Source organism: Lichenostomus cassidix, chromosome 3, assembly GCF_008360975.1.
Source record: "Lichenostomus cassidix isolate B80296 chromosome 3, HeHo_3.0, whole genome shotgun sequence".
NCBI lineage: Eukaryota > Metazoa > Chordata > Aves > Passeriformes > Meliphagidae > Lichenostomus > Lichenostomus cassidix.
The window spans coordinates 105,842,486-105,869,574 of NC_139483.1; the positions used below are offsets into that span (position 1 = coordinate 105,842,486).

Below are 27,089 nucleotides of genomic sequence, written 5' to 3' on the forward strand. Positions count from 1 at the left end.
AGCTGAAGGACAGAAAGGTGGAGCAATTTAAGCAAGAACATTTCAAACATTTGCTATTTTTGGATATTTCTCTCGGGACATAAAGGCTTACTTGAAGGACTTGCTCTGCCTAGTTTCATGGTTTCATTTGGAGTGGGATGTACTTTCTTTCCACAGAGCACATCACACACAGCTCAAGTCAGCACGGCAGAAATCAAAGGCTGTTACAAGCTACAGTGCAACTCCTCTCCAAGCAAACCCATTTGTCATCACTTGTCACATTCCCACCTTCCTTCTGTTCCCAGCCATATGTTCTCCTCCCCTTCCACCAGCACTGGCACCTGCCTGACTCCTTCTGTGAGCTCAGCCTGAGAAAAGGGAGAAAAATGTGTGATTAGTTTTTGACAACAAGCTACAGAATCAGTTTTATATTTAAAATAATCACAGAATCCTAGAATGGCTTGACTTGGAAGGGACCTTAAAAATCATCTAGTTCTAACACTCCTTCCACCAGACCAGGTTGCTCAGAGCTCCCTCAAACCTGAGCTTATAAAGTGTATTTATTTGTTATTAGAGGATTTATTACTAATTCTAAAATAGCTATTTTATTTACATGTAGTTAGGCGTTAGCAATTACATTTCAATTTACTATTCATTTACATAATACATAGCAATCACCATGGTTATAAATATTCATTACCAATTATCACAGTATAATTTATATACAACTTATGCATATTGAAATAATATATTATCATATATTATTTATGAATTTTATTTTATAATACCAGAACCCCATAAGCTTTCGATGGCACTGCGGAGCACGGGGAGCACCCGCCCAGCACGGCAGCTCTGCACTGGGGGGCTCACGGCTCGTCAAGCAAATGACATTTTTAAGCATCAACGCTGGATGAGTTCCCAGGAAAGCGCCTTTCCCCTTCTCCCGGCGGGACACTTTCCGTCCCTCCCTGTCCCTCCCGCTCCACCCGCCCGGGCGGGGCGAGCTGCGGCACCGCGCGTGCGCGCCGGGATGCGCCTCGGGAGCGCGCCGAGCCGCGGGAGCGAGCCTTGGAGCGATGTTCCGCCGCGCCCCGCGCAACTTCCGCGGCCGGCGGCGTGCAGCCTCCAGCGGCAGCAGCGATGGCGAGCCGGAGCCACAGCCACAGCCGGAGCCACAGCCACAGCCGGCCGCCGCCCCGTCCCCAGACTCCGGCGCCAGCTCGCCCGCGGAGGCCGAGGGGGATCCCCCCGCGGGGCCTGGCGCGGAGAGGCCGCTGCCCGGCGAGGAGCCGCTGCTTCCCGAGGAGCCGCTGCCCTCCCAGGAGCAGGCGCGCAGCCTCCGCGGCCGGGGGCGCAGAGCAGGGCCGGGCACGGGCCCAGGGCAGCGCCGAGCCGGGGCCGCGGCAAGGCCGGGCAGGGCCGGGAAGGAGCTGCTGAGCTTCGGCGGCGAGGAGGAGCGGGAAGGTGAGGAGGGATCATGAGTGCGTCCCGGGGAGCTCCGGTCGGGCTGCCTTGGGCTGCTGCCTCAGCGAGCCTCGCCAGGGCACCGTCCCACCTCTGTAAACACAGCCAGCAGTGCTGTGCCAGGGGAAGGGCTGTTGGGAGGGTTTACACGATAAACCCCTGCTAAAGTATGGGCTGGGCCTGCTTAGTCTGGAGAAGACTGGGAGGGAGTCTCATCAATCCACGTAAATATCTCAAATGCAGGGGCCAAGACGATATTGCCAGACGTTTTCAGTGTGTCCGGCAACAGGCTGAGGGGCAATAGCCATAAACTAAAATACAAGAAGTTCCACCTCAACCCGAGGAAGAACTTCTTTACGTTGAGGCTGGCAGAGCACTGGAACAGCTGCCCAGGGAGGGTGTGAATTCTTCCTCTCTGGAGACATTCCCAACCCACCTGGATATGTTCTGTGTTACCTGCTCCAGGTGACCCTGCCTTGGCAGGGGGCTGGACAAGGTGGTCTCCAGAAATCCCTTTCAACCCTAACAATTTTGGGATTCTGTGGAAAGTGCTTTGATGGTTATTTACACCCATGTTCTTTTGGCTGGGAAGCATTTGAAATCTTCTTGCAGCTGGAGAAAACCAGAGAGAACAAGTAATGTGTGATTCCACGACTAAGTAACGATGAACAAGCTTAAATAAATGGAACTTACATGTTTCATTGACTCTTTTGCGCTGTTACTGTTGTGGTTGATGACAACACACGACCACCTTGGCAGGCACAGGCTGCAAAGAGACCCTGCATTTCAGCAGTGCTGTGTTGAGGAGGCTGAGCTGCACAGTTTTTAACTAAGTGGTGATGGATCATGAGTGATAAAGCCATAGTAATATTTAGAATTAATTCACCCAGAACCGAAAGACTGGACATGACCTTTAGTGCCATGGTCTTGTTGACTTGGTGTTTGGTCATAGGTTGGACTTGATCTCAGAGGTCTGTTCTAACCTCATTGATTCTGTGATTGAGAAGTTATGCTGTGCACACCTAGAGATGACATGCACTTCTATATGTAGTACATACATATATATGTGTGTATATTGTTGGCTTTATTAATGTTACTCAGAATCACTTTGTTTTATCTGGATAGGTGAAGAGTTTTTTAAAGTTAAAAAGCCATCATTCAATGAAGTAACCTTTAGAATTAAAAAGAAGGAAAGCCTACTGCCTGCACAGACAGAAGCTGAAGAAAGCAAAAGTAAGTCCTTTTTTTAGTTGAATATCTTATGAAGAGTGATCTAAAAATACTGCTGTTAGATGTTTTTCACTTGTGAATTGAACCCAGAATTATACTTACAATATTACTTTACAGGTTTATAATTGTAATGTATTTGTGCTGAAATTATTTTCAGTTTGACATTGCTAAAAGATTATCAGAACTTGGAGGCTGTTCTTGAGAAAACCTGGTTATGCAGAACCATCAGGATTAACAAAGTTCTGATAAACTTATACTTCAACATCATGTCTTTCAAACTATGGGCCAGGTATCCACTGCTTGTAGCTGCCAGACTGCAGTTTGATCTGAGTATTGGCATTGAGGGAAAATGTGAGCTTGGTAGCATTTTGTTTGATAAAACTTAATGTAAGCCTTAATGTAAGCTTACTTAATGTAAGCATTGTTAAATTGTGTTCTCTTACAGCATTTAAATATTTTAATTAAATGCAGTCAATGCCCTTAACTATTCTGGTAGCATTCCTAGTTTCATTGAACTGTAGACAGTTGCCCAGAGAGGTTGTAGACTCCCCATCCCTGGGAGTGTTCAAGGCCAGGTTGGATGGGGCTCTGAGCACCTGGTCTAGTGGAAGGTGTCCCTGCCTGTGGAAGAGGGTTGGAATGGGATGATCTTTAAGGTCCCTTCCAACCCAAACCATTCTGTGGTAAGTTTCCTGTTGGAATATGTGAAGTTTGTGTGTTCTACAAACAAATGTGCCTAAAAGCTCTCTTTCTGTATTCCCCTTTTGACACCCCTATCAATTCACAGATATACTATATTTGCTAATGTTGAATAAAAATATGTCAGATTGAGGAATAATTCCCTTTGAGATTGTAATTCAAATGAGATAGTAAATTTTCTTTGAAAGATCTTACAAAAGCATAGCATATTCTTATAAAAGATGGTACATTCTGGTGTTCACTAATGTGATGATTTACTGAAAGTGTAGTGGCAGATAAAAAGAAATCAGTGTTTTAAAAGAATTTGATAATAATTGGAGACAAAACAGATAAAAATGTTTATAGTTTAACTAAGATCTCCCTCATTGTCAATGCTTTTAAAAAGTGCTTTCTAAATGCAGTTTTTGAAGTCAAGAATCCAAATATGCTGTGAGCAATCAGAATATTAATTAGTTGTTATCTGGGAGCTGATCTCATTGTTTTTGTGCATGTAAATACACTCTGTGTCTCAGAAGGACTCATAGTCTTTCTACGGGAAGCATCATCAAAGATGCTTTTATTCAATACAAGAACTGGCTTGTAAATGACTGTCTTGGAATGTTACAGTTTGACATGCTTTGATGAGAACAGGTGGAGATAGACAAGTGACCAGTCTTTGCTGCAGCAAGGTGTAAATAATGTCTGGTAACCAGTTATGGCACATGGTATTCCAGCAGCTGAATATTGAAATTGAAATAATGGATCAGATTTTTTTCCTCCTAATGCAGAAATCTGTCAGTTGGAGCCTGGAATTGGCAACACCAAAGGCATTGGTGAAGAGGAGGAGGAGAATGAGGATGAAACTTATTCTTCACTGAATGAGGATTACAACAGCTCAGGCTCTGGAAATGAATCCAGCTCTCCACAGAGGAGGAAGGATTTGTCACCAGGTTAGTTCCCTGGATTTTGTTTTTTTTAAAGGAAGCTATTTTAGAACATTCTGTGTTTGGTGTTCATGACAAGTTAGGTGAGATGAGTCCCACTCAGCTTAAACCACCTCGGGTATAGGCAGTCTGTTTATCCTGAGTCAGGGCTACCCTTCTGGAGGAACAGTGATGGTTTCCCCATATTTTTAGTTGCAAACATGTGTTGTCTTTCTGTGCTGATTCTGGAAATGGAGCAGAAATTATGAGCATTATTTATAGAAGAAAGGCAGCAGAAAATTCCTCTTTATAAGGAATTGTGTGATGCACAATTCCCTCATGAGATGAAAATAAAACCTCGCTTTAAGGCTGATTTGTAAACGTTGGATTCCTTTGAGCTTCATAAGCTCATTAGGTTATCTAAACCTGATAATTTAGGGAGATAGAAAAGCAGAGGACAGGCTAACACTGGTTTCTAAAAATGTCTAAGCTTTGTTTTTGGAATGAGCAGTTATTTTTAAGGATGCATTTTCCATCTCCTTGAATTCAGCATGGTAGAAAACCATCTTTTGTCCTGTATCCAGAGTTGTGATGATTGGCATTAGATGCAGAGTGTTGCTTGTAGTCTTTTGCTTAGATTTTCTCTCTCTTTGATGCAGGCAATGTCCCCAGTGCAGCTCACATTGAGGCTGCTCGGAGGAAGCGTCACTTAGCCAGGGTAGTGGCTGATTATCTACCCCTGGATGTTTCAAACAGTCCTCAGGTCCCTCAGAGAAGAGGCAGCAGTGATTTAGAGAGTGAAGATGAGTCTGAAACAAAGAATCTCAATTTTGCTCCTAAAATGAGAACTCTTAAGCAGAGGATGACTGAAGACATGGGTGAGTTTGTGTTGTTTCTCCCAGAGGCTTTGTTTTAGTCTCTGGAACCATGTGGGATTTGTCCAGTAAGGAATGAGGCTTTGCTCCTCAGGGCTCTTGGAAAAAGGCTGTACAGTTGGTCCTTGAGGTTCATATGAGTCATTAACCTGGTTTAGGTCTCACTATGAAATGTTAAAAAAATTATTTTTGGCCTTGTTGATGGCAAAGAAAATGGCCTTGTAGAAGGCACATTTACTGTGAATAAAATTAATGTAAATCCTGCCTCCTGCTTCTGGTCTGGTCTTCCAAGTGCTGTCCCTGCATTGACATCATGGCTCCTTTTGAAAAATGAAAAACAAACAAACAAACCAGTGTTCCAGCCCTTCAGAAGTAAACAAACCTACTGCATGCAAAACACAACTGGCTTTTCCATTTTATTCTCTTAGAGCTACTTATAATGTTGTTTATGAAGCACAGGTTTACTTTACTATTTGGATAAGGGCTACAAGGAATGCATAACTATGAGCAGAATCTGCCATTTAAATTCATGCTAATGAGATATTTTTGTATCTGTAGTGGAGTGTATGTTTTGGAATGCTCAGGGGTTTGTTGGGTGTGATTTCACAGTCTATACTTATACTCTTGTTTACATGACTTATACACAGCTTTGCTTTGAGATATAAAAACAAGATGTTTGTGTGGTTCCTAGTGCAACAGGAGTTGTCTGAGAAACAGTTGGGGAAATTAATGTTAGTGTGAATTCTACAAATCCCAGTAGCCCTTTCCAAACCTTCCTTGCCTTTCAGTTTTGAAGTCCTCCATCTACAGGTTTTTCACCTTCTGTTTTTTTGTGTGTATCACTTTCCAGTAATGGTTGGGAGACCCACTGTTGCTTTAGATGGAGGAGAACATGAGAGGGGAAAAAATAAAGGGCATAGTTATATCTAATAATGATTATTTTAACTTCCAGCGTCTGTGGGTGATGGATCAAGTGATGATGAAGCCAAGTGGGAAGAACAGCAAATAAAGAAAGCTGTTAAACTCTCTCAGGTGACACATGCTTTCCTAACCACTGGAAGTTGCTTTTTGCTCATAGGCAAGAGAGCTTGTCTGGAGTGCTGTTATATCTCCTTCCTTCCCTCTCCTTAGAGAGGATTTTAGAAAGTTATTCCCTGATTCTTCAGGAAAGGATGATTAGAAATATGGGAAGATGAAAATGTGTAATCTCTGTCTGGCTGTTGAGAGGCAGCATAGTGGTGTCAGCCCCAAAAGCTTTTGTGATTATCTGTTGTGATAAGAGATCACAAGAAGCAGAGAAGAAAATTCTGAGCTCTGATATTTTTTGCTGCTGTGCAAGGGATCTTGAAAACAAGAGTATGCAAATAATACAAATGTTGCAAAGCAAAAATAATTTTATTCTGCTAGATTTCTGTTGAGTGGCAATCTAAAAGTTCTCTTCACAGTTCAGCAGAATGCTGTCTTTTTCCCAGTAAGTAATTGGCAAAAATAAACTATGTTCTGATGTGCTGGAAGTTTTGTTTCTGGCTCGGATCACTTACTCTGGATCAGACTAGGAGTATATGAATAACCAGCTCTTTTTGTCAGAATTGACAGTTGTAGAAATTTTTCCAGTTTGTGGAGTGGAGGAATAGACGAAGGTTACATCTTTCTGAGACTGGTGTTCAAGTCCAGTATGATACATGATTTTATGTACTCTGCTCATTTCTGGAAAACTTAATTGTGCTGTTCAGGTAACTGCAGTAATTTTTAGCAGTAGATCTTGTTAGTTATGGACTTCATGCTTGAATTGATCGGGTTTTGTCTGGATGTTTTTGTGATTGAAATACATATCTTTATATGATATGTTTAGTATTCAAATGATATATCTTGTTGATCTGTAGTGTTGCAAAGGGAGAAGTTGTGTAAATGGTGTATTAAAAATTGACTCTTAATTCTCGTAGGAAATTTGTGATGATGCTTCTGTGCGTAAATATCAACCAACCAAACCCAAGTTTGATACCTCTGTTTCTCTACCACCTGTGAATCTGGAAATTGTGAAGAAGCGGCTGACTGAGAGGTAACTTCTTAACTTGCGAGTTGTCTGAGTTTTTGTCGCAGAATGAGACAACAGCTTTGAAGTCTCATTCTTTTTTCCAGAGTGTTGGGCTTTTGTTGGGCTGTTTCCATGTATAATGGTGTCAAATGGGGTGCTACAAATTTTTTACTTTACCTGGCAGTGCTTTGTTGTAGGGGACCATTTGGATTTCTCAAGAGTGTTTTTGTCAACTTGAACTTTAGAAAGTAAATTTATTAATTTGGCAGCAGTTTTTTATACTTTCATACTGTCAGTTTTTGATAGGAGCCTTGGCTTGATATTAGGTTTGCCCAGCAAGCAGAACTTCACTGGGGACAGGTGGAGCTGGCACTCCCACCTCTCCTATGGTAGTTCTGATATCAGCTGCAAAAATAGCCCAGTAGTTCCTAAAGCAGCCTAAGTTCTCTTCAGCCTGTTCAGAACGTGCCTGGATCTTTTTCTTTAGTGCCAGGCTGTTACTTTTCTTGAGCAGCTCAGCTGCTGTGTGGGCAGCTGAAGTGTCCTGGGTTGGACATGGGAACCTCCTGGAGGCTGTGTGGGAAGGACAGCTGGGGTCAGGCATCCCAAGGTAAGCCATCCCCTGTCATTGGGAAGCAGCTGTTCAGATAAGTTTAGACAAGTAACTTAATACAACTGAAACATAAATGTGTGCTGTGAACTTGCACCAGGCTCTCTCTGTATAACACTTTGCTTTGTACAGACCATCACTGATGCATTTGTTCAGAGAATTGAAACTAAGTTGGATGAAATATTTTTGTGGAACTGTGTGCTTTCTTAGCTTTAATCACCTGAAGTGAAATGAGTTAACTGTAGCAGGAATTGACATGCAGAATCAAATAAGGAAACATAAGAATATAGCTTAGTAGAGTGGGAAACTTATCCGGAAAACATCAAGAAGGAGAGGAGGAACCTGTTTGGTGTAAACTTTGCAGATATTTTTAATGTGATAAGTGCTGAAATAGATTATTCTTTTTTTTCTTTAATTTGTAGCACAGTAGAACAGAATAGCTTAGTACAGCTATTTTCTTTGGGAAGTGTTCAGTTCAGAGAGGTAAAGTAAGTTGTGGTCTGTGTCTGGATTCTGTTATAGGCCTGCTCAAGCAGAGCAAACACTTGGAACATGGAAGGAGGGAAGAGGTGAAAAAGAGGGAAGCAGAGTTGTGATACATGTAAATGTTACTGTGCTACCTGTCTAATAGTGACAGCTGTAGACAGAAGGTTTTGGGGTTTATCCCTCACTAGCAAGAGTTGTCAGTTGGTTTGTATTTAGTAGTGAGCACCTTGTGAATGCTTACAGGTACTTCTGTCCGTGCAATGTATATTACACTGGTATGGATGTGTTGATGTTGTTTTCCCCAGATTACATTGGGTAGAATCTATTTAATAATGTGATGTCACATAATTTGGCTTTTATGTTTCTGGGAAGTGTGGTGGATTGAGGTGTCCAGGTAAAATATCAGTGGTGCTTTCAAAACCAGCACCACATAAATGATATTTGGGTCTCCAAAGCATGCTGTTTTTCCACACCCTGTGCTTCTGCAATTGCTGGCATGGATGAATCTTTCAGTGCTACTCAGGTCAAATGCAAGTGCTATTATTAGCACAGGCAAGGATTTTGTATGTGATTATAATGGGAAAAATGTTTTGAAATGCGCCAGCTGTTAAGCTGACAATAGTTTTGGTTGTCTGGGTTTCTCTCTTTTAGGATAACATCCTTACAGGATGTGCACCGTGCCCACCAGAGAGAGTATGAAAAATACATGGAGGATATTGAGAGCTCAAAGATGTCTGTCCAGGAGTTAGAGAAGTCTTCAGATGCAGCTCTGAATTACAAATTCTACAGGGCCATGAAAACATATGTAGAAAACCTGATAAACTGTTTGAATGAAAAAGTATGTACATGTTCCTCTTTTTTGTTTTTTTTAAGATGATAAAGGTGTGTTCTGTCAATGATATATGAGGGATACCACCCAGTTAAAAATCAGTTCTATCAGAATCAAATTTAATTTTAATTTAATTTTGTGTCACTTTGTAGTTACGAATTTCTTCAGGTAACTTTAAAGAGAAATGTTAGTTAATGAATACATTTTCTTCAATGGGTAGTGACTCAAAACCAAACTGAAATAAAGCAAGGGACACCTGTAGTGTCCTGGTGAACCCTTTTGTATGAAGTCTTAGTCCTTGCTGAGTAACTGGCATTTAATTTGTGTTTTCAGCCTTATAAAAAAAGCCTGAAAAACTCCAATGACCAGGGACTTACTTGTCAATCTGTGATACTTCCATTCTAATTTCACAGCTATATGAAAAACCCATGGACATTGTTTTTTGTTCATTCTTGTGGGATTTAAATCAATTGAAAACCTGATTGGTGTTTACTGGCTTTCAGCTGAAGGACATTAATGAGCTGGAATGGGCTGTACATACACTTCTTCAGCAACGAGCCGGGAGAGTATCGAAGCGAAGGCAAGAGGAACTGAAAAATGAATCTGCTTATATTCAGCATCTGACAAGTCAGTATGAAGTTCAGATTTTCAGTGAGAAAATAACTTCTTTCTTTGAGCAGAAGTACAGTTATTTTTGGGATTTCACCTTTGATCTCCTTTCTCGTTCCCATAGGCAGCAGGCTTGTCCCACTGTATCTCATTTGAAATTCTCACCTCAGTAAAGACCATGATACTGTTTTTCTCTGGTTTAATTTCTATGAATATGATATGACCAAGTACCTTGTCAATTTTTAGTCATTCAATTTCCCATCAATATGTAAAAAGAAAAATGGGAGTAAGTTTTCCAGTAGGTCCTGAGCTGGAGAAAACTTTCTTTTTATGGAATTCTGTGAATATCTGAAAAACAGAGTGTGTAATTGGAAACATCAGTTTTACCTGAGAGTGTCTTTAAGGCTTTGAAATCTCAGATTGGAGATTTCAAACCAGGAGGTCACTCACATGTGACAAAACATGAAGAAAGAAGCCACTTTGTGTAAGGGTTTTATCTAAAAGAAAACTGTGTTTCAGTCACTGTAGGAGAAATTAGTACAGTTTTCTCCGCTCGTATTTTCTTTCCACACCAAGGTATTGTTTGTATGCTCCATGAATCTCTAGCTGCTGCTATTTAAAAAACCCAAACAAATCAGACCTCCAAAACCAAACCCTTTAAAACTGTTCAGGCAAAGCTGAGAGCAATATGCTAGGAGCTGCTGGGAGCAGATGGAGGCCAGATGCACTGGATCCTGGTAAATACTAAATCATATGGGTTCAGTCTTCTCACTTCAGGGGATAAACTGCTGATGAGAGAAAGTAGCAGCCTGGATGGCTTTGTAAAATGGTGTAGCAAACTGACAGCAGGTGTAAGGAGAAAAGGGTAATGCCACAGTAAAAGTTGCTATTAAAATGATTTTACCTCCAGCTCATTTACAAATGAGACTGTACTTTTGTGTATAGCAGCACATAGCATTGTTTTTTATGTTCCTAGTTGTATTTAATATAGTGGAAAGGCTGTTTTTCTTTATATGATAGTACTTCAGTAGTAGTACACCATTTTTCTTTGGCATGTTGTGCACATATCAGCCAGTTAATAGTGCTACAGAGGAATTTTCTCTGGCTTACTGTGGATACTGTTAAGAGTTTTGATAAAGTTTTTTTTTTTGTTGGCTATTTAAAAAAAAAAAGATAACCAAAAAAAACTAAAACCAAACCAAAAAGCAAACAAGCAAAAAAAAAAAAAACCAAAAAACCCCCCACAATAAACAAACCACAAAAAAACCAAACAAAAAACCCCAAGAAACAAAACCAAAAAACCCCCAAACAAACCAAAACCAACCAAAAAACAAAACCCAACAGAAGGAGATTCTTTGTTTCCTGTTCGAAAAAGAAAAGGGAAATTTGAAATCTTAGCACATTATTTTTGTCTGTTTCCATCTTCTCATAGGTGGGAATGACAAACCAACAAAAGGTGGAATGGAAGGTGATGAGAAGACACAGGTTCTGGAAATGTGTGAGCATCGAAGGTAGCTTACATAGAGGTGCACTTAACTCTGATAATTGTACTGTGCACTGACTTTTTGTCATTCTTGCAGTCATAAATTAAACCTGTAGGATTATTAATGAGATTACACTAAAAATATTTCAGTATTTGCTTTCCAAAACTTGAAGTACTTGGAAGGCATCCAGGTGTTAATGTCATTCTCTTCACGTTGATTTGAACCTGTATGCTAATAGAGTTGGATATTTTAAATTAAAAAGTCTTAAGTGATAGAAAACTATGAGGGAAGCTTTTCACTTTCCTGATTTAATTAATAATATTATGAACTTTAACAGAAATATATTCTTGTATTATTGTATAAATAGCAAAATTGGGCGTAATTGTTTTTACTGGGAAGGTGGAGGTGAGTGAAGCAAACCAACCTCTCGCCCCAGGCCTGCCATCAGTGTAGGTCAAACAGATGCTACATTTTGGATGTTACAGTGTTCAGAGATTGGTACCAATTTTTTTTTATATTATTGGGAGCTTTGAAGGTTTTACAGTTGCAGTGGTACCTCAACTCACAACTATACTTTGAAGCAGCAAGTGCACTTGTAATGGATGAAAAGTGGTATAATAACAACTACCACTCGAAGCAGTTAACTTTCAATGCTAATAAGTGTAAATAACTGTTTAAAGGTATTTATGCAATATCATTTCCATATCATATATCTTTTTCCTGTGGTAGAAACACAAGCCATTGATTTGCAGCCTGTGCCATGGCAGTAATTTTTAGAACCCCACTAGGTGGGTGCTATCACCTTTTCCATGTAGGTTTTTGAACAAGTGGTCCAGGACTGACAGGACAGTCTGAGAGCTCAGTTGTTTATTGCACACTCAGCTGTCAGACAGGATCCAGTTCCATGCCAGATGCTCAATGTTGCAGGTGGGATGAGTTGTTCTCCTCAGTGGGAATGAGGTCAACAAGGGAAGGTTATTCCATGGCTCATGGGGGAGGTCAGAGATGTTGCTTTAAGCTCTTTGATGTCAGTTCCCAAATCCCCTCCTTTCTCCTCAGTTTAGGTGTCCTTATGGTTACATAGTTACTGTTGCTCCCCTCTTGCATCTCCTTAGGCTGTTCTCGCAACTTCAGTACGTTTTTTGAAGTAGGATTATTTTTCTTTAAGCTTTCTCCTGCACATACGGGAGAGGATAACTGATGTGGGTTCATTCCAAACTGCAGGAATTGCAGGCGGCAGGCGAGGGAGCAGTCAGGAGAAGGAAATCACCATGAGGGCTTGTCGAGTGATGAGGAGCTGACTGCCACAGAGGTGGACGAGTTCCAGAAGAGCAAAGGTTGGTGACAGTCCTAATGTGATGGCTCCGAGCAAGATCTCTTGTTGATATTTTTTAAATGATTTTTTTTTAAACGAAAGATAGAGGAATACTTCATTTTAGTTCCATGTTTTTAGTTGCACAGTGTAGAAAAAAAATGCATCCAGGCAGTTCTGACTGATGACTTGGGAAAAATAAAAGAATGGTTGTAGATTTCTTTTGGTGTCAGTTATGTGGTGGCAGCATTACATAATGGCTTTTTAAACTAGAGGTAAACTCTGTCAGATTATGCCAAAGCTGATCTGGCAGTACTCAGTGCAGTGCTGCAGCATGTTCTGTATAGTCAATTTATTTCCTGAAGCTAGAGAGTGAATTAAACATTGCTGTTTTAATTATCTTGAGTGAATGGATAAAGAGGAGGAGGGAAAGGCATAATACATCTTCCTCACATAACAGCAGAAGGACTCTCATGCCTGAAATTTTATCATTCTGGAATCAAGTTTGAAACTTAGATGTTATATAAATCTGTGAACTAGATCAAGAAGAAACTTGCCTTTTATTGGTCTCCTGAGACTATTTTTTTCTAAAAAAAAATTTTTTTTTTAGAAAAAAACTCTAGATATATATCATTTTTCAGTGTTTTTTCTGGGTTTTCCTGGGAGCTGGTTTTTAGTGTCAGATGTGTCAAAGATAAATAACAAATACAATTACCATGAAAATATTTATGTCCTATAGATGCATAAACTCTTTAGCTTATGCCTCAATAAGTTCTGTGATTGTTTCTTTTTATTCCCAATGAATATTATCCATAGATAACGTTTTAGAGGATGGTAGGAAAATCTTTGAAGATGTACATGCAGATTTTTGTGACATCAGAAAAATCCTGTTGAAATTCCAGGAATGGAAAGAGAAGTTTCCTGACTCCTACTGTGATGCTTACATCAGCTTCTGCCTGCCCAAGCTATTAAATCCATTGATCAGAGTTCAGTTAATAAGTTGGAATCCTCTTGAGGTAAGTGCATCAGCTGACTTTTTCTTTAAAAATTTGGGGTGTGTGTATTATTAATATAAAAAAATGATTTTTCTATACATGGCACAGTGCATTAGAAATTAATAGAAAGCTACTGTGTTGTCTCAAAAATTGAAGCATGTTGTGGAATCTTCTTAACTTTTCTTTTACCTCCATCCAGCCTCTTTTGCAATACCTGTAAAAATAGTTCTTCTTCTGAGTTCTTTGAAGAAGCTTGAACAATCCCACCCATTAAATTCTAGCTTTAAATCTAGTTTTTCTGGTTTGCTGTTTTGACTCATTCAGTGATGAGGGTGGATCTGAAATTAAGTGAGAATTTGGGGTATCATTGGATGGAGCTTTTCTCTTAATGCTGACCAGCTGAACAACTAACAGGAGTGATCTTTCAGCAGGATTTTACAGAGCTGGAAGAGATGCCCTGGTTCAGAGCTATAGAAGAATTCAGTGATACAGAAAGTGTATCTGAATCAAAAAGGGATGATGATCATGATCAAGAAGTTTTGCCTAGAGTAATTGAAAAAACTATTCTTCCCAAAATTGCAGGTATGATAAGATTGTACTGAAAATGTTCACTGCAGCTATGCAATCAAACCTTAAATAAAAATAATATCAAATAATGTTGGTGATATCACTGTGCTCTGAGATGTAGTGATTATGTAGTTCAACAGAGTGAGACTAAGGTGCCTCTTTAAGATTATTGTGAGAGGCTGAGCTTTTTTGTATGTTTACTTCTGTTACATTGTAATGGCTTGAAACAAGGGCAGATAAGTACTTGTGTATCATGAATGAAATAAATTGCTATTTTTTTTCCAGCATTTGTGAAGAGTGTGTGGGATCCTTTATCTACTTCACAGACAAAGAACCTTGTACAGCTTTGCAATAACATCTTTGGAAAACAAGTCCTTTCCAAAAACGAGTCCAGTCGAGCAAGAGAGGTAAAAGTTCCTGTGGTACTGAGAAAGGGGAATTTCACCCACTGTGTGTGATTTTGTGTGTGCTCCTATGGGCACTGAGAACATTCTCCTGAAGTTGTTTAGTTCTGATTACTTCCTTGTTTTGTCACTTTGTCTTAAGATGATTTAAGGGTTAAACTTCCAGCTCTCTCATTCTGTCCTTGTTGAAGATGATGAGACACCCTTGAGGCAGAAATTAGCTTCTCTTCATAGAAAAATTCTGCCTGTAACTGTCCAGAATCTGTAGATTTAATCTTTCTTCACTGCAATAACAATGATTTACATTTAACTATGTTTCCAAATTTGAGCTTTAAATGCTGGTAATTTTTCAGTGGTCCATTCCTTAAGCTTTTATAAATAAAGTAAGCCTAGAATTTTAAAACTTGAGAATCCCCAAAGGCTGGTTAATTGGTGAGGAGAAAAACTACTATGTAATCCTAGCAATCCTTTAATAATTACTTTAATACACACAGTCACTCTAGCAAGCCCTTCTTAGCCTGATTCTGGTTTTACTCTGAGGTGAATCAGGAGGTTTATCTTGTGAAAATGGGATGGATTAACTGGTGAAATGGGATGGTTTGGGCCCTGAGTGTGAACAGAAGTATTTTAAAGAAAATGTTTATGCTTTTCAAAGTTTGGTGTTTTGAAACCATGGCTTAAAAGTCAAGTGATACAACTGATCTTAGCCAGAACTTAAATAAATAGGCTGAAAAAAAGATAGGTGGCAGTCTATGGCACATGAAAGTCTGTTGCCCAGAAATGCATGCTATCCTAGCTGTGGTGTTTTTTTTAACTTAGAATTTAACATCTTTTAATGGAGATCCTATGTGTATAACTTAATTTCGTTTTTAATCTGTGCAGTTTTCCCTCTGCCTTGCAGATTTACATGAAAAAATGGTCTCACTTAGGGATATAGCACAGGGATATAGCAAAACCCTTTAGGCTAAGCCTATAGATAATTACAGCTCTGGTTTGTTTACTGTTTCTATTTTTTATTCAGGATCTCACTGTGTATTACATACAATTGGGAACTGCATTTACCTCTAAGAAATCAGACTTCTGACTGATAAATAACCACTGAGGTTGTTACAAATGGCATGTGAAGTCTTTCTTCTGAGGACACATTAATAACTCTTTTTTAATAGGATTTGATGAATGCAGTTGTCCTAAGAATGAAGAAATCTGTAGAGGAAGATGTCTTTATTCCTCTGTATCCTAAAAGGTAAGCTGACCCTGTGACTCTCTTAAACTTGTATTTTTTTTTTTATAGTTCCTCTACCCTTTTTCCCTACAGATGTTGATGAAATATTGCAGACATCTATGTCCAAGAGACCAGATGTCTGTTTATCTTCTTTTAAATCAGAGAAAAAATAATGCTTATTTTAACTTTTTTTTTCTTTCCTTCCCATGACCAGCACTGTGCAAGACAAGTCATCACTACGTTCAAAATTTCAGGAAAGACGGTTTTGGTCAGCTGTTAAGGTAGAGAAAATAGAACTGGTTGTGTTCTGTTTGTTTGCTTGTTTTCTTTAAAATTTATTTTAGTGGAAACATTAACATTCCAGACAATATTCCACTTTCGCTGCTATTCATGTTGCCTATCCTCTGCCTTGACTCAGATTAATTTTCAGATAATTTAACCTCAAGGTATTTTACCCTCACAGACGCAGCCTTACACCAGACTCAAAAATGACAACAATTGTAAGAATTTCTATGATGGAGCAACAGAAAAAACTCTCAGTGCCTGACATGAACTACAAAAAAATCTTTGCAATACCACGAACTGTAGCGTGATGATGTTATCAGGGACTGTGTGTAGTCTTGTCCTGAGCAATGTAACTTTTTCACTTCTCTCTTGAATTCTCAGACAGTTTGCTTACTTGCCTTCTGTGCTTAGCAAATGGTTAACCTCCTAGAAGGGTCAAATGCTCTTCCCACCCCTGGGAGGTCATATATACACACATACACAGGGGTACATATACATGCATATAGATGCACTTGTAAAATTAATTAGGTTATTTATTATATGCAGCTTATTAGTGGCTAACTGACCATAAGTTTAGAGAGTGTAAATCCTGGGGTTTGAGTACTTGAATTGGATGGACACGTTATCTTTTTATCTTTATCTTGCATGAAACTTTTAACAGTTTTAGCACAGTTACAGCCACCAGTTACATAGATTCTGTGTTTCTTCATTACTGCAGCTGCTCTCCAATGTTGTTCTTTGGGATGGGATTGTCCAGGAAGACAAGGTCCGTGATCTGGGACTGAGCAAGTTGCTGAATCGTTACCTTCTCCTGAGCATCCTAAACACACCTCTAGGGCCAGATAATATAGAAAAGTGTAATAAGGTAAAAGATAACATATTGGAAGAGGGTGTATGCTAAAAGCCTTTTGTTTTTCATGAATAGGGATCAAAACTGAAGATGGAATAAAAAAATTTAAAAAAAATTAAACATTTAAAATTTGATTTTAATGTTTTCTTTTAACAATCTTGTTGCATATGAGCATTTTAGAGCAAATACTGGTCTGTAGGTTCTTAAGCATAACTACTTGTAGAGATAATCAATGTTGGTTTGAAAGAAAAAGCACACTAATGATGACTGAACCTGCCAGAAGGTTCCTGTCAGAAGTAACGTGACTTAGTTATATTGGAATGCTTTTTAAACTTTTTCCAAATATTTATTGTGTGAACAGGTGGTTGCATGCCTCCCAGAAAGATGGTTCCAAGATCTTAAAGGTGGATCAACTCTCCCTGAATTACTGAACTTCAGCCAGCACTTGCTGCAATGTGCCCGTGCACTGCACAAGGACAACCACAGGTAATCGATGAGTCAGCCTTTGGGATTCAAATGCTTCCCCAAATACTTTAAGATTTTTCAAAATTCCTTAAATACCATGCATTTTGCACTTTCAAGTATGTTCATGTCATGTATATCTATATCTAAAAGAAAAGATGAAGTCTAATGTGAAGGAGCACTTCAGCAGTTCTCATTTGCTGTGATAGTTTGAGGTGGTTGATGTTGGGTGCTGTTAATGATCAGAGTAGCCAAGGTCATGAAACAAAAATGGTACTTCAGACAGGTTCATAAAAGTGCTGCTATAATTTTTTCTGGTTTTTTTTTTTTTTTAATTCCTTCATAGTGATGAAACAAAAGAAGTTCTTCTCCTGCTAGTGAAAATTGGAGCTCTGCATATTGTAGAAGACTTCATTGAGGAGCATAAACTTGAACACCTTAAACCAATGACTGGGAAATAGAAATTTTTGAAGCAACGCTTACATTACTGAAACAAGCCTGCTACTCACACTCAACCAGTTCTAATGTGAAATTTAGTTAGTGGATTCTGCCTACTCAAAGAGGTAGTGGTAATCACTGTCTTGGTGTTAAATACATGAGGTGTTTTCTCCAAATGTCTTTTACTGCCATCTACTCCTAGGCTAAGGAGTATTTAGAAGTTCAGAGCTGTCAAAGCAATGGTTCAGTCATTCTAAAATGTGTGACAGTGCTTTACTGCTATATGCTTCTTGGAAGGAGTCCTGGAAACAGAATGAGCCTGTGAAGTTTTTCACTGCTAGGCAGTAGACAACTTGACAAGTTATTTTCAGTATTAATTGGTAAATATCATTCTGACTCAGCAGGCACTGCGCTGTTCTAACTTGTGGTCCTCAATGAGTTTTTGGTAGGGTTAAGCATTCCTAGTGGAAAAAGAATTCATGATGCCCCTGATACAGAAACAAGTGGGGTCAGAGTGCAGGTAAGGAATCACGATTTTCGTCACTGACACTGTGATGATGAGAAGAATGGAACAATTTCAGTTACTTTCTAGTAACTGGAATTCTAGAAAACTGCTTTTGCTTCCCAGTAAGCTCTACAGAATCTTTCTTATTCATATCCATATTAGATTTCTAATGTTTTATAACTTTGTATATTTGCAATGGATATTGTTATACAATAACAAGGATGCTTCATTGTAAAAACTGTAGTGCTTCACACAATCCGTATGTTTGTGACTATTTCTCCAAAATCTTCTGGGACTAGAATTTAACTCTTGCAGACTTAATCCCTATGCCTTCTTTTATATTTTTTTAAGTTAAAAATATATTTTTGTAAAATATTTTAATTGTAAATGAATTGATCAGTATCACAGACAAAAGATTAAAAATAATTTGTTTTATTTTGAAAATAAAATATTTTATTGTGGTAATGACTCTTAGAGTTCAATTCTTTAATGTGACAAAAATGTTATTAAGGTGTATGAAGAAAAAAACCCTCCAGCTCCATTAACCTTCAGCAGCTTTAGGAATTATTTGTAAATACTGCTTTCTAATAATTAATTTCTGTTGCTTTTCCTCTCAGAATGCCAACAAAAATGCAACTGCTGATCAGCAATCACCACAAACTCATGATCTCATTGCTTTTCTCTTGTTCTGTTTTGTCTCATCCCAGCTTGTCTCTAGCACCAGCCTTGTGCTATGACAAAAATGTAATTGATGTTCTATCACAATTTAGCTCTGTAGATGTTTGTTTCTGGAAGAAAGATTCCTTGTAATGAATTGTAAGCAGTGGGAGGGCAGTGGACACTTGAGTCACAGAATCTGTTCATTTTGAAATATGGAAAGGTTAACTTTATTGTTTGCTTTGCCCATGTATGTACAAACCTTGACAACTGATGATCTATACAGTAAACTAAAAATATTAATTTTATCAGTAACTCCTAGTCTTCAAAAAACATTATTATTTTCCAAGTTCTTCACTCAGTTCTTTCCGAATTTTTTCCTCTATTTTTGAAGTGTCATATTCTCTCAGCATGTCAAATTCCAGCCATGGCTGGCTCCACTTCTGTGCTGCTTTCATTTTATGTTCTGGAAGCTCAAACTTTATTCCTTTTATGTTGTATTTGGGTCTTTCCCACCGTTTTGACCATGGTTTAGGTTTCATTCGTACCTGCAGCTAGAATGAAAGATTAAAAAATTTTAGAAAAACAAAAAGATACAAAGTAATTAGATTTTTGATTGTGACCTTAGCACAACATGACAAATGCTGCTCCAACAGAAGGAAGGGAAGAGAAAACTGACCTGTCTGTTAGGGAACTACTACTTTATACTAGTAGAAATTTTTTGTCCACCTGACTATTGTCATAGAATCTTATAAAATTCCTTAATTAACACTGTCTTGATTTATCACAGAGTCCTTAGTTGAACCATAAAGTGAAGCTAACTCATCTTTGTATTTTTGCTCCTTATTAAGGAAAAATAGAAGTAGCAGGAGGAATTACCATACTGAGTTGTCTTGGATTGATGATATGATAATCCTTTATCCCCTATCGTTGGCTTATATGCCCAAGAAAGAAAAAAAAATGTGTAAAAATGTGTGGTCCTGTCTCTTTAACTGCACCCAGCCGCAGAGAGAAAGGCGGGTTGTTTTGAAAACATTTTCTCCAAGCCTCGCTCCGGGGGAGGATTCGTCGCCCGGCAGAGACTGCGTGCTGGACGGGGGTCGGAGTGAGCTCTGTTCCCGTTTTTTCCATTCTTCTTCTTTTTTTTTTTTTTCCTCGTTCGGACCCCTTCTCTTCGATCTGCTTTGCCACCCGGAGACCCAGGAGGGCCAGAGGACAGCAGAGCTCTCCAGGGAGCTCCACCCGGCCCCGGGTGGGGGGCGAGGAGGAGAGGGACTGCGTCTGAGAAAAGGACTTTTAATCAGGTTGAATAACTGCCTTTCACCTTGCTTTTTCCCCTTCCCCTGTGCCTTGTAGGGCACTCTGCGTGGTTTTGTTAAATAAATAGTTTTTTCTTCACTTTCATCTGAGAGGTTCTGTTGTGGGTGGGGGAGGGGGTGTCGGGGCCCTTCGCTCTCGGAGGAGAGAGAGTTTCATCATTAACCCGGGACATGAGTTTACACAACACGCTGACAGGGTCTGCTGATTTCTGGATTTTCCCTGAGATGCAGATTTTAGTTTACTCTTCATCTTTCTTACCTTGTTTCTTGACACCAACCACTCCTGAATCAGTAACCACATTAACAATAACGTTTCTGTAAGAAGAGCTTTCCTCTCTGCACAGTTGTACAGAGGAATGTGGAGGCTGCCACTCTGCATGCCTTCAAAGTTAACTACAGAGGATGGTAGGTGTTTACACTCTCACCATGCTTTCACTATAGAAATGGCACAGACTTGCCTGATTTTACCTACTTCTGTCACCGTGGTACCTGATGTAGCAAAGAGCTGATACAGCCTGCCAGGATAACAGTCATAAATGGAAGTTATTTACATAATCCTGTGCTTTCCCTCTGAAACACATGGCTCCTACCTTGTTCACAGGAATTTCCTCATGCTCCATACGAGAGACAGGTTTCATATTGACATCGACAGTGCTGTACTCAGGGAGGGCATCTCGCAGGTACATCAGGTTGTCATCCAGCCTCTTCTCCAGCTTCAGGACCTCGATCGCTTGGATTCGAGGACTGTACAGTTCGTAACAGATTTCAACTCCTGAGAGACAGAAAGCCTGGTTTAATGAACCAAATTCATGAGAAATACTAACACTTAAGCAAGCATTGCTTCGGAGATACATTCCTGTATCACTGCAAACTGCCTTTTAGTTCTCAAAGCACTACAGTGCTGTGTGCACTTGTGATTGTACTCGTGCATTGTGTGTGCACATTCCTTTGTAAGTCAAATCTTTGATAACAGAATGGCTTAAGAGACTTGAATGGCTCGAATTTAAGGACGATGAGCTTGGGTTTTAAACGTTACTCCTTTTTGGTCACAATGGCTGTTACTACCCATCTCTGTGTACATGCAGTGTATATGAAAAGACACCCACGCCTTTCATATTTGCCCTCAGAACTCCACTGTTTGCATTGCCCCCAATTTTGTCATAATCCAGAGTATGAACCTATGATAAAACTCTGCAAATCTGTTGCTTGTTAAACCATTCACACCTACATCCCCACTTCATGCAAATACACAGTGCTCACTGGGCTGGTATTTACATGGTAGCAGATTGCCCAGGCTCACACGTAAGCACAACCATCACGGAATGTCTAAATATCACCAAGTATACAGACAAAAAAATTACTGTGCAGTTCTATGCCTTCAAGTACAGAGCATGACAACATTTCTGTGTACAGAGTTTTAAACTCGCAGAGTACTCCAACAGGCACACTCACAACTTCACTTCAATCTGCTGTTTTCCTCGCCCCAGACAAAATTTCTACAACTCAAAACGTTTTTATGCTGAACAGTTGTAGCATAATTACCACAGTTGACACCCCACCTTGGTCTTCTATGACATTCCGAAGGACAAAGGTAGCGCCGAGTCCTTTCCCTCCCCTTTGAATGCAGATCCCAACAAACCGGTTGGATTTGTCACTGGCATAGGGATCTGCAGTAGTCACAGCGAGTATGCTGCCTGCCAAAAAAAATGGATTACAATAAACTGTCCAAGTTAGTAAGTACCAAAATATGGGAAGAGTCAGGAAAAGTGCATCTATTCAGGTGCTTTTTGAAAATATTTGTTTCCCATCAAAAGTGCCAGAAACACAAAAAACTTCTAACATGACCTGAATTGATATATGAAGTGATTCTGCAGGTTAACTACAAACCTTCACCTTTATTTTTTTGCTCTTCCCTATCCAAATTGAATATAATTAATCTAATGTATTTTTTTTTCTTTACCTCTACTGGTAAACCATATCCTCAAGTGACAGGATTGAAAAAACCCCAAATAAAGAACACATTAGGATTATTCTTTTAATGAATTTGGATGTAAATTATGAGATTAAAATACAAAGTACTACATACAGAAACACATCCTAGTTGTTCTAACACACCTAAGACTTTGATGTTTTGTGCTATTCTACCACCCCACACAACGTAATATACTGACAGAATAATGAAAGTTTTAGTGACGTTACTGACCAACATAGAATTCTGGGATGTTGAAGACTTTTCTTCTCTGTATCATATCCTTTCTTTCCATATAGTATTTAAGAGGATCTGTTCTCCCTCTGGGAGGTATAAATTCAGGGCTCAGGAACCTGTAAGAAAAGCCAAAGTTTTAAAAATATGAAACAAAAGTGTTTGCATAAAAATATGAGAGAATTCCAAGTACTTGGCCTAAAATTCACCAGCTGGTTAATCACCATCAGTTGCTTTTTCAGAGATATGAACTGCAGTCCATGAAGTCATCAATTTTATTTATTGTTTTTTGTTACTAAAAGGATTTTTTGTGGGGTTTTGATTTTGGTTTTGGAGGTTTTTTGTGGCTTTTTTGTTTGGGTTTGGTTTTCTGTAGTTGTTCTTTTAAACAGATTTTTTTCCAAAACCAGTAATACATGTTGGTCTCAGAGGAGCTGAGTGAAAGAGAACAGGTTAGTTAATGCTGTCACAGAGCCATGCAGACTCTTCACTTCTTAAAGATATTTCCCTTAACAGATCTGAAGGCAAAGTGGACGTATTTATAACCTGATTTTAATGCTTTTCCCATTCCTGGGCTGCCTTGATGCTGTGGGTTTAGTGAGTTTTTTTGGGAGAGGAAGATGAATACACACAGATGAACAATAGAGTGCTACCACTCTTCCAGACGCAGCACTGCAGTTTGAACCACTGGGTCATTTTAAATCAATGCAAATTGGGTTTAAAAGCCAGAGAGGTCATGGATGTCCCAACCCTGGAAGTGTTCAAGATCAGGCTGGATGGGACTTGAAGCAACCTTTCCAACCCAAACCGTTCTGTGATTCTATGAAACAGGTTGAGGAAACATCAAAAATGCCCAGAATGAGACATTTCATTAAGGCTACCAGTGACATCAGGTCCATTTTACAGTGATGCACATGCTCACAACTGCTCTCAACTTCTAAGGCAAAGGCAGACACAAGACCCACATCCCTGTCACACTAAAAAGATGCCTTTGACAGACAGAGCCTCACGTTAACCCCAAATTTGCAAAAGTGTTTACTGCTTTACATTTTTTTCATGTTTCAATGCTTTCAGAAACATCAGAAACAGTATTTTAACGTGTTTTGAACATATTTCAACACTAATGGTCTTGGCTAAAACTTTACAAATCGTGTTGTTTCTTTTGTTGTTTTTCTTTTGTGTGATGCCTCGTCTCTTTAATTAAGTGCTCACACAGTGACCACCGGAGCACAGCCCTGGACACAGCCCAGGTAAGGCTCTGCAAGCCCAGGTGAGCAGAGGGACATCCTCACCCCTTCTCTTCCTTCTGCGTCTTCCTGTCAATAATGACGGGCTTCGGAGGCGGCTGGAATTTCCGTGGCTTCCCATCGCTGCTCCCTCGATACCCCGATAGAGAAAAGCACCCTGCAAAATACAAAACAACGTTTACAGCACCCGTGATTTCAAGCTGAACCGCCCCCACCAAGGCAGGACACGGCACCACAACTCGCCCCTCGCCACGCCAGCCCTCTGGGCAGGGAGGGCAGGAGGAGGGCGCCGGGCAGGGGGAAGCTCGGGGGTGCTGGGGGTGAGGGTGAGGGTCGGGCGGTGCTCACGGGCGGGCAGGGCGATGGCGGCGCCCCTCGGCACCAGCCTCCCACAGGCAGCCGCCATGGCTGCGGCGCGGCAGCTACGGCGAGCGCGGAGGGACAAAGCCCGGCGGAACGGAGCGGGGCGGTGCTCCCTCACGGGCGGTGCTCCCTCACGGGCGGTGCTCCCTCACGGGCGGTGCTCCCTCACGGGGCGGTGCTGTGCTCCCTCATGGGGCGGTGCTGCCTCACGGAGCGGTGCGCCCTCACGGGGCGGTGCTTCCTCACGGGCGGTGCTGTGCTCCCTCACGGGCGGTGCTCCCTCACGGGCGCTGGTGCTTCATGGGCGGTGCTGTGCTCCGTCACGGGCGCTGCTCCCTCACGGTGTGGTGCGAAACCGGGACAGGTTAATAGGAAAAAATTCCTCGTTTTGAGGGTGGTGAGGCCGTGGAACAGGCTTCCCGCTGAGGCTGTGCACTTCCCATCGCTGGAAGTGTTCAAGGCCAGGTTGGATGGGCTCGGAGTAACCTGGTCTAGCGGGAGGTGTCCCTGCCCAAGGCTGAGGGCGGAAAGGGCCTTAAAGACCTCCCCTCCCAACCCAAAGCGTTCTGTGATTTAAGGATGAGAGGAAACAAAGCTGCCCTTTCGCTTCCATCCCTCGAGGAGATTTGGGGTGTGGCAGACACACCGAGGCCCTAAAGCAGGCAGAGGGGCAGGTGGTGTCACCGGGATGCGGAGCTGGAGCTCCCAGTGCATCCCCTGGCATCATCAGCCGCCGTGCGAACACAGGGCAGGCACACTCGTAATAGCTCCTTGGACATAACAGGGATCCACCACAGTTCCTGAATTCTGGCTTTGCCCCATGAAAGTGGTGATACATTTTCCAGATGCACGCTTCTGTGTGACTTCGTGATAAGAATGCTCAACAGTTTTTTTTCCAGGCCGTTGTTAGCTCTGTCCATAATTCAGATATCCTGTAGTCCCAGTGCTTTCACCAAGATTAGTTTAGAAATTATTATATGCAATGGCACTATTGAGCTGCTTTTAGTATGTTTGTGTCAGTCAGATTTCCTTGGCCATCAGTCTCTATTCAGTTAGCGGCTGCAGAGGCAGGAGGGAGGTGAATTTCAAATGCAGGTCTATAAATAATATCCCACTGTTTAGACTTCGCAGAAATTCCCTTCAAAATATCCCTGACCTCGTGAACTAATTAGATCCATCATGTTTCTTGTGATGTTCCCCCAACCCCTTTTATTGGTTGCAACTGACTGCCCAAGCCTCCACATAAAAAGAGTTGCTTCCTACTTCGTGGTCTGGTTTTTGGTTTCTTAAGTGTCCTTTAGAAGGCAATAAGGAGTGCAGAAGACAAGTCGCAGTTTTTCTATACAATTTGCTGATTTAACAAAGTTAAAAATGAGGACATGGATGGGACAGAAGAGGGCACTCTGACCCTTAAAATACAAAAAAATCTCCACCAGCACTGAGCACACCTCTTCTTCTCAAGTTAATTTTTTTTAATGTTCTTGTTCCTTATGTAAGCACTATTAAAAATGTAGAATAATATATCTCAGGGGGTGAGGAATTATGTAGGGGTAATTCCAATAACAATGGTGATCGAAGAGATAAAACAGCTGTAAGGGGATGTGTGGGTTATGACTTGGAAAACTGCAGATTTGTGGCTCACAACTGTCTTTGAAGAAGAGAATTGGATGTTTCAGTGTCAGGGAGCTATTTCTAACTCCTTGACTGACCACTGTGGATTGCAGGCTAACAAAACCATCTCAGCAGGCTGGAACTGCCCTGAGCTCAGGGATTCCCAACTGGACTTCACTTTTCTTGGGGTGTCCTACAGGGCTGAGAACCTTGCCCTTGTGTATAATTCCTGTGTGGGTTGTTGAGGCACCCTGGCATCAAGACATGGGATCATGTGTTGTTTGGTCTGTTCTGGTTTTTCTTTTTTTTTGGAACAGCTTTCTTGAGTTTGAAATATAGGTGCAAGACACTCACCTTGAGTTTCTTCATTCTTTTAGGTCAGACAGAGTGGGAGAAGGGCTGCCTCCCTACTTTTCTTGCCTATATAACAAAATCTATGAAAATATGGATCACTTTACAATCACTGGAGTAGGATGAATTTCATAAATGAGAGGCATCACTATTCTCAGATGGTACAACAAAGGAGGGAAATGAAGATGGTGGAGGGCCTTGGGGGGAAGCTGTATGAGGAATGGATGAAGGCACTTGGTCTGTTCAGCCTGAAGAAGACTGAGGGGAGACCTCATTGCACTTACAACTTCCTGGTGAGGGGAAGAGGAGGGGCAGACACTGATCTCTTCTCTGTGGTGACGGTGACAGTGACAGGACCCAAGGGAATGGCCTGAAGTTGTTTCAGGGGAGGTTTAGTTTGGATATTAGGAAAGGGTTCTTCACCCAGAGGGTGGTTGGGCACTGGAACAGCTCCCCAGGGTAGTGGTCACAGAACCAAGCCTGACAGAACTCAAGAAGTGTTTGGACAATGCTCTCAGGCACATAGTGGACTCAATGATCTTTGAGGGTCCCTTCCAACTCAGCTTATTCTGTGATTAAACAGACTTTGGGACTCCTCTGGATTAATTCTGATTAAGTTGAACATATTTCTAGTCACTCCTGTTCTGTCCCAGGGGAGTTCACTTATGGTTCCTTACTAGTCTCATCTGAGTGTCTTTGGGAAGTAAACCCAGATAGGTAGAAAATAGTGCTTAACCCAATCCCCTCTCATCTATGCAAGTAGGATGTGGCCAAGATCTTCCATTAATATGTCATCCTTCATGTTAGTGTCTTTGAAGTCTCCTCCCTTATTTCAATACCCTTCTTGAGGTATTTGTTTCAAACCTGAGCATGGCAGTTAATCATTGCTTACACTCACCCCAAACACCTTCAATTATCCAGCTAGGTATGCTGCCACCACCAGCCTATTTCAACTCCAAATCTCTTGACACTGGCATTTTAGTGATCTGTCTCCCTCCCTTCATGTGTCCTTGCAGATGTATCAATAAAATCAAGAGATCCTCTTTGCACTCCCTTGCTAAAGATTTCACTGAATGATAGTCCTGCTCATTAGAGG

At 40.7% G+C, this 27,089-nt stretch overlaps 2 protein-coding genes across 5 annotated transcripts; one reads left to right on the forward strand and one right to left on the reverse strand.

Annotated features, from left to right (window-relative positions):
• Positions 1 to 985: 985 nt before the first annotated feature.
• GCFC2 (GC-rich sequence DNA-binding factor 2) lies at positions 986 to 18,707 on the forward strand. 4 transcript variants are annotated; one of them, XM_085056997.1, is made up of 18 exons: positions 992 to 1,443; positions 2,569 to 2,676; positions 4,140 to 4,301; positions 4,934 to 5,152; positions 6,102 to 6,181; positions 7,093 to 7,208; positions 8,932 to 9,118; positions 9,613 to 9,736; positions 11,151 to 11,229; positions 12,427 to 12,539; positions 13,331 to 13,530; positions 13,938 to 14,091; positions 14,362 to 14,483; positions 15,647 to 15,723; positions 15,917 to 15,983; positions 16,706 to 16,852; positions 17,199 to 17,323; positions 17,646 to 18,707. In XM_085056997.1, the coding sequence occupies exons 1-18, from the start codon at positions 1,056 to 1,058 to the stop codon at positions 17,758 to 17,760; spliced, it is 2,583 nt and encodes an 860-aa protein (XP_084913123.1). In that variant the 5' UTR covers positions 992 to 1,055; the 3' UTR covers positions 17,761 to 18,707. The 4 variants fall into 4 exon arrangements, 3 of the variants coding, with proteins under 3 accessions (XP_084913123.1, XP_084913125.1, XP_084913124.1); XM_085056998.1 differs by having other exon boundaries at positions 993 to 1,443; positions 13,941 to 14,091; XM_085056999.1 differs by lacking the exon at positions 4,934 to 5,152.
• Positions 18,708 to 19,101: 394 nt separating this feature from the next.
• MRPL19 (mitochondrial ribosomal protein L19) lies at positions 19,102 to 24,159 on the reverse strand. Its single transcript, XM_085057000.1, has 6 exons — positions 24,017 to 24,159; positions 23,714 to 23,825; positions 22,422 to 22,540; positions 21,778 to 21,912; positions 20,809 to 20,990; positions 19,102 to 19,453 (listed from the first exon to the last, which is right to left on the reverse strand). Exons 1-6 carry the CDS (start codon positions 24,072 to 24,074, stop codon positions 19,238 to 19,240), a joined length of 822 nt encoding a protein of 273 aa, XP_084913126.1. The 5' UTR covers positions 24,075 to 24,159; the 3' UTR covers positions 19,102 to 19,237.
• Between the last annotated feature and the right edge of the window lie 2,930 nt (positions 24,160 to 27,089).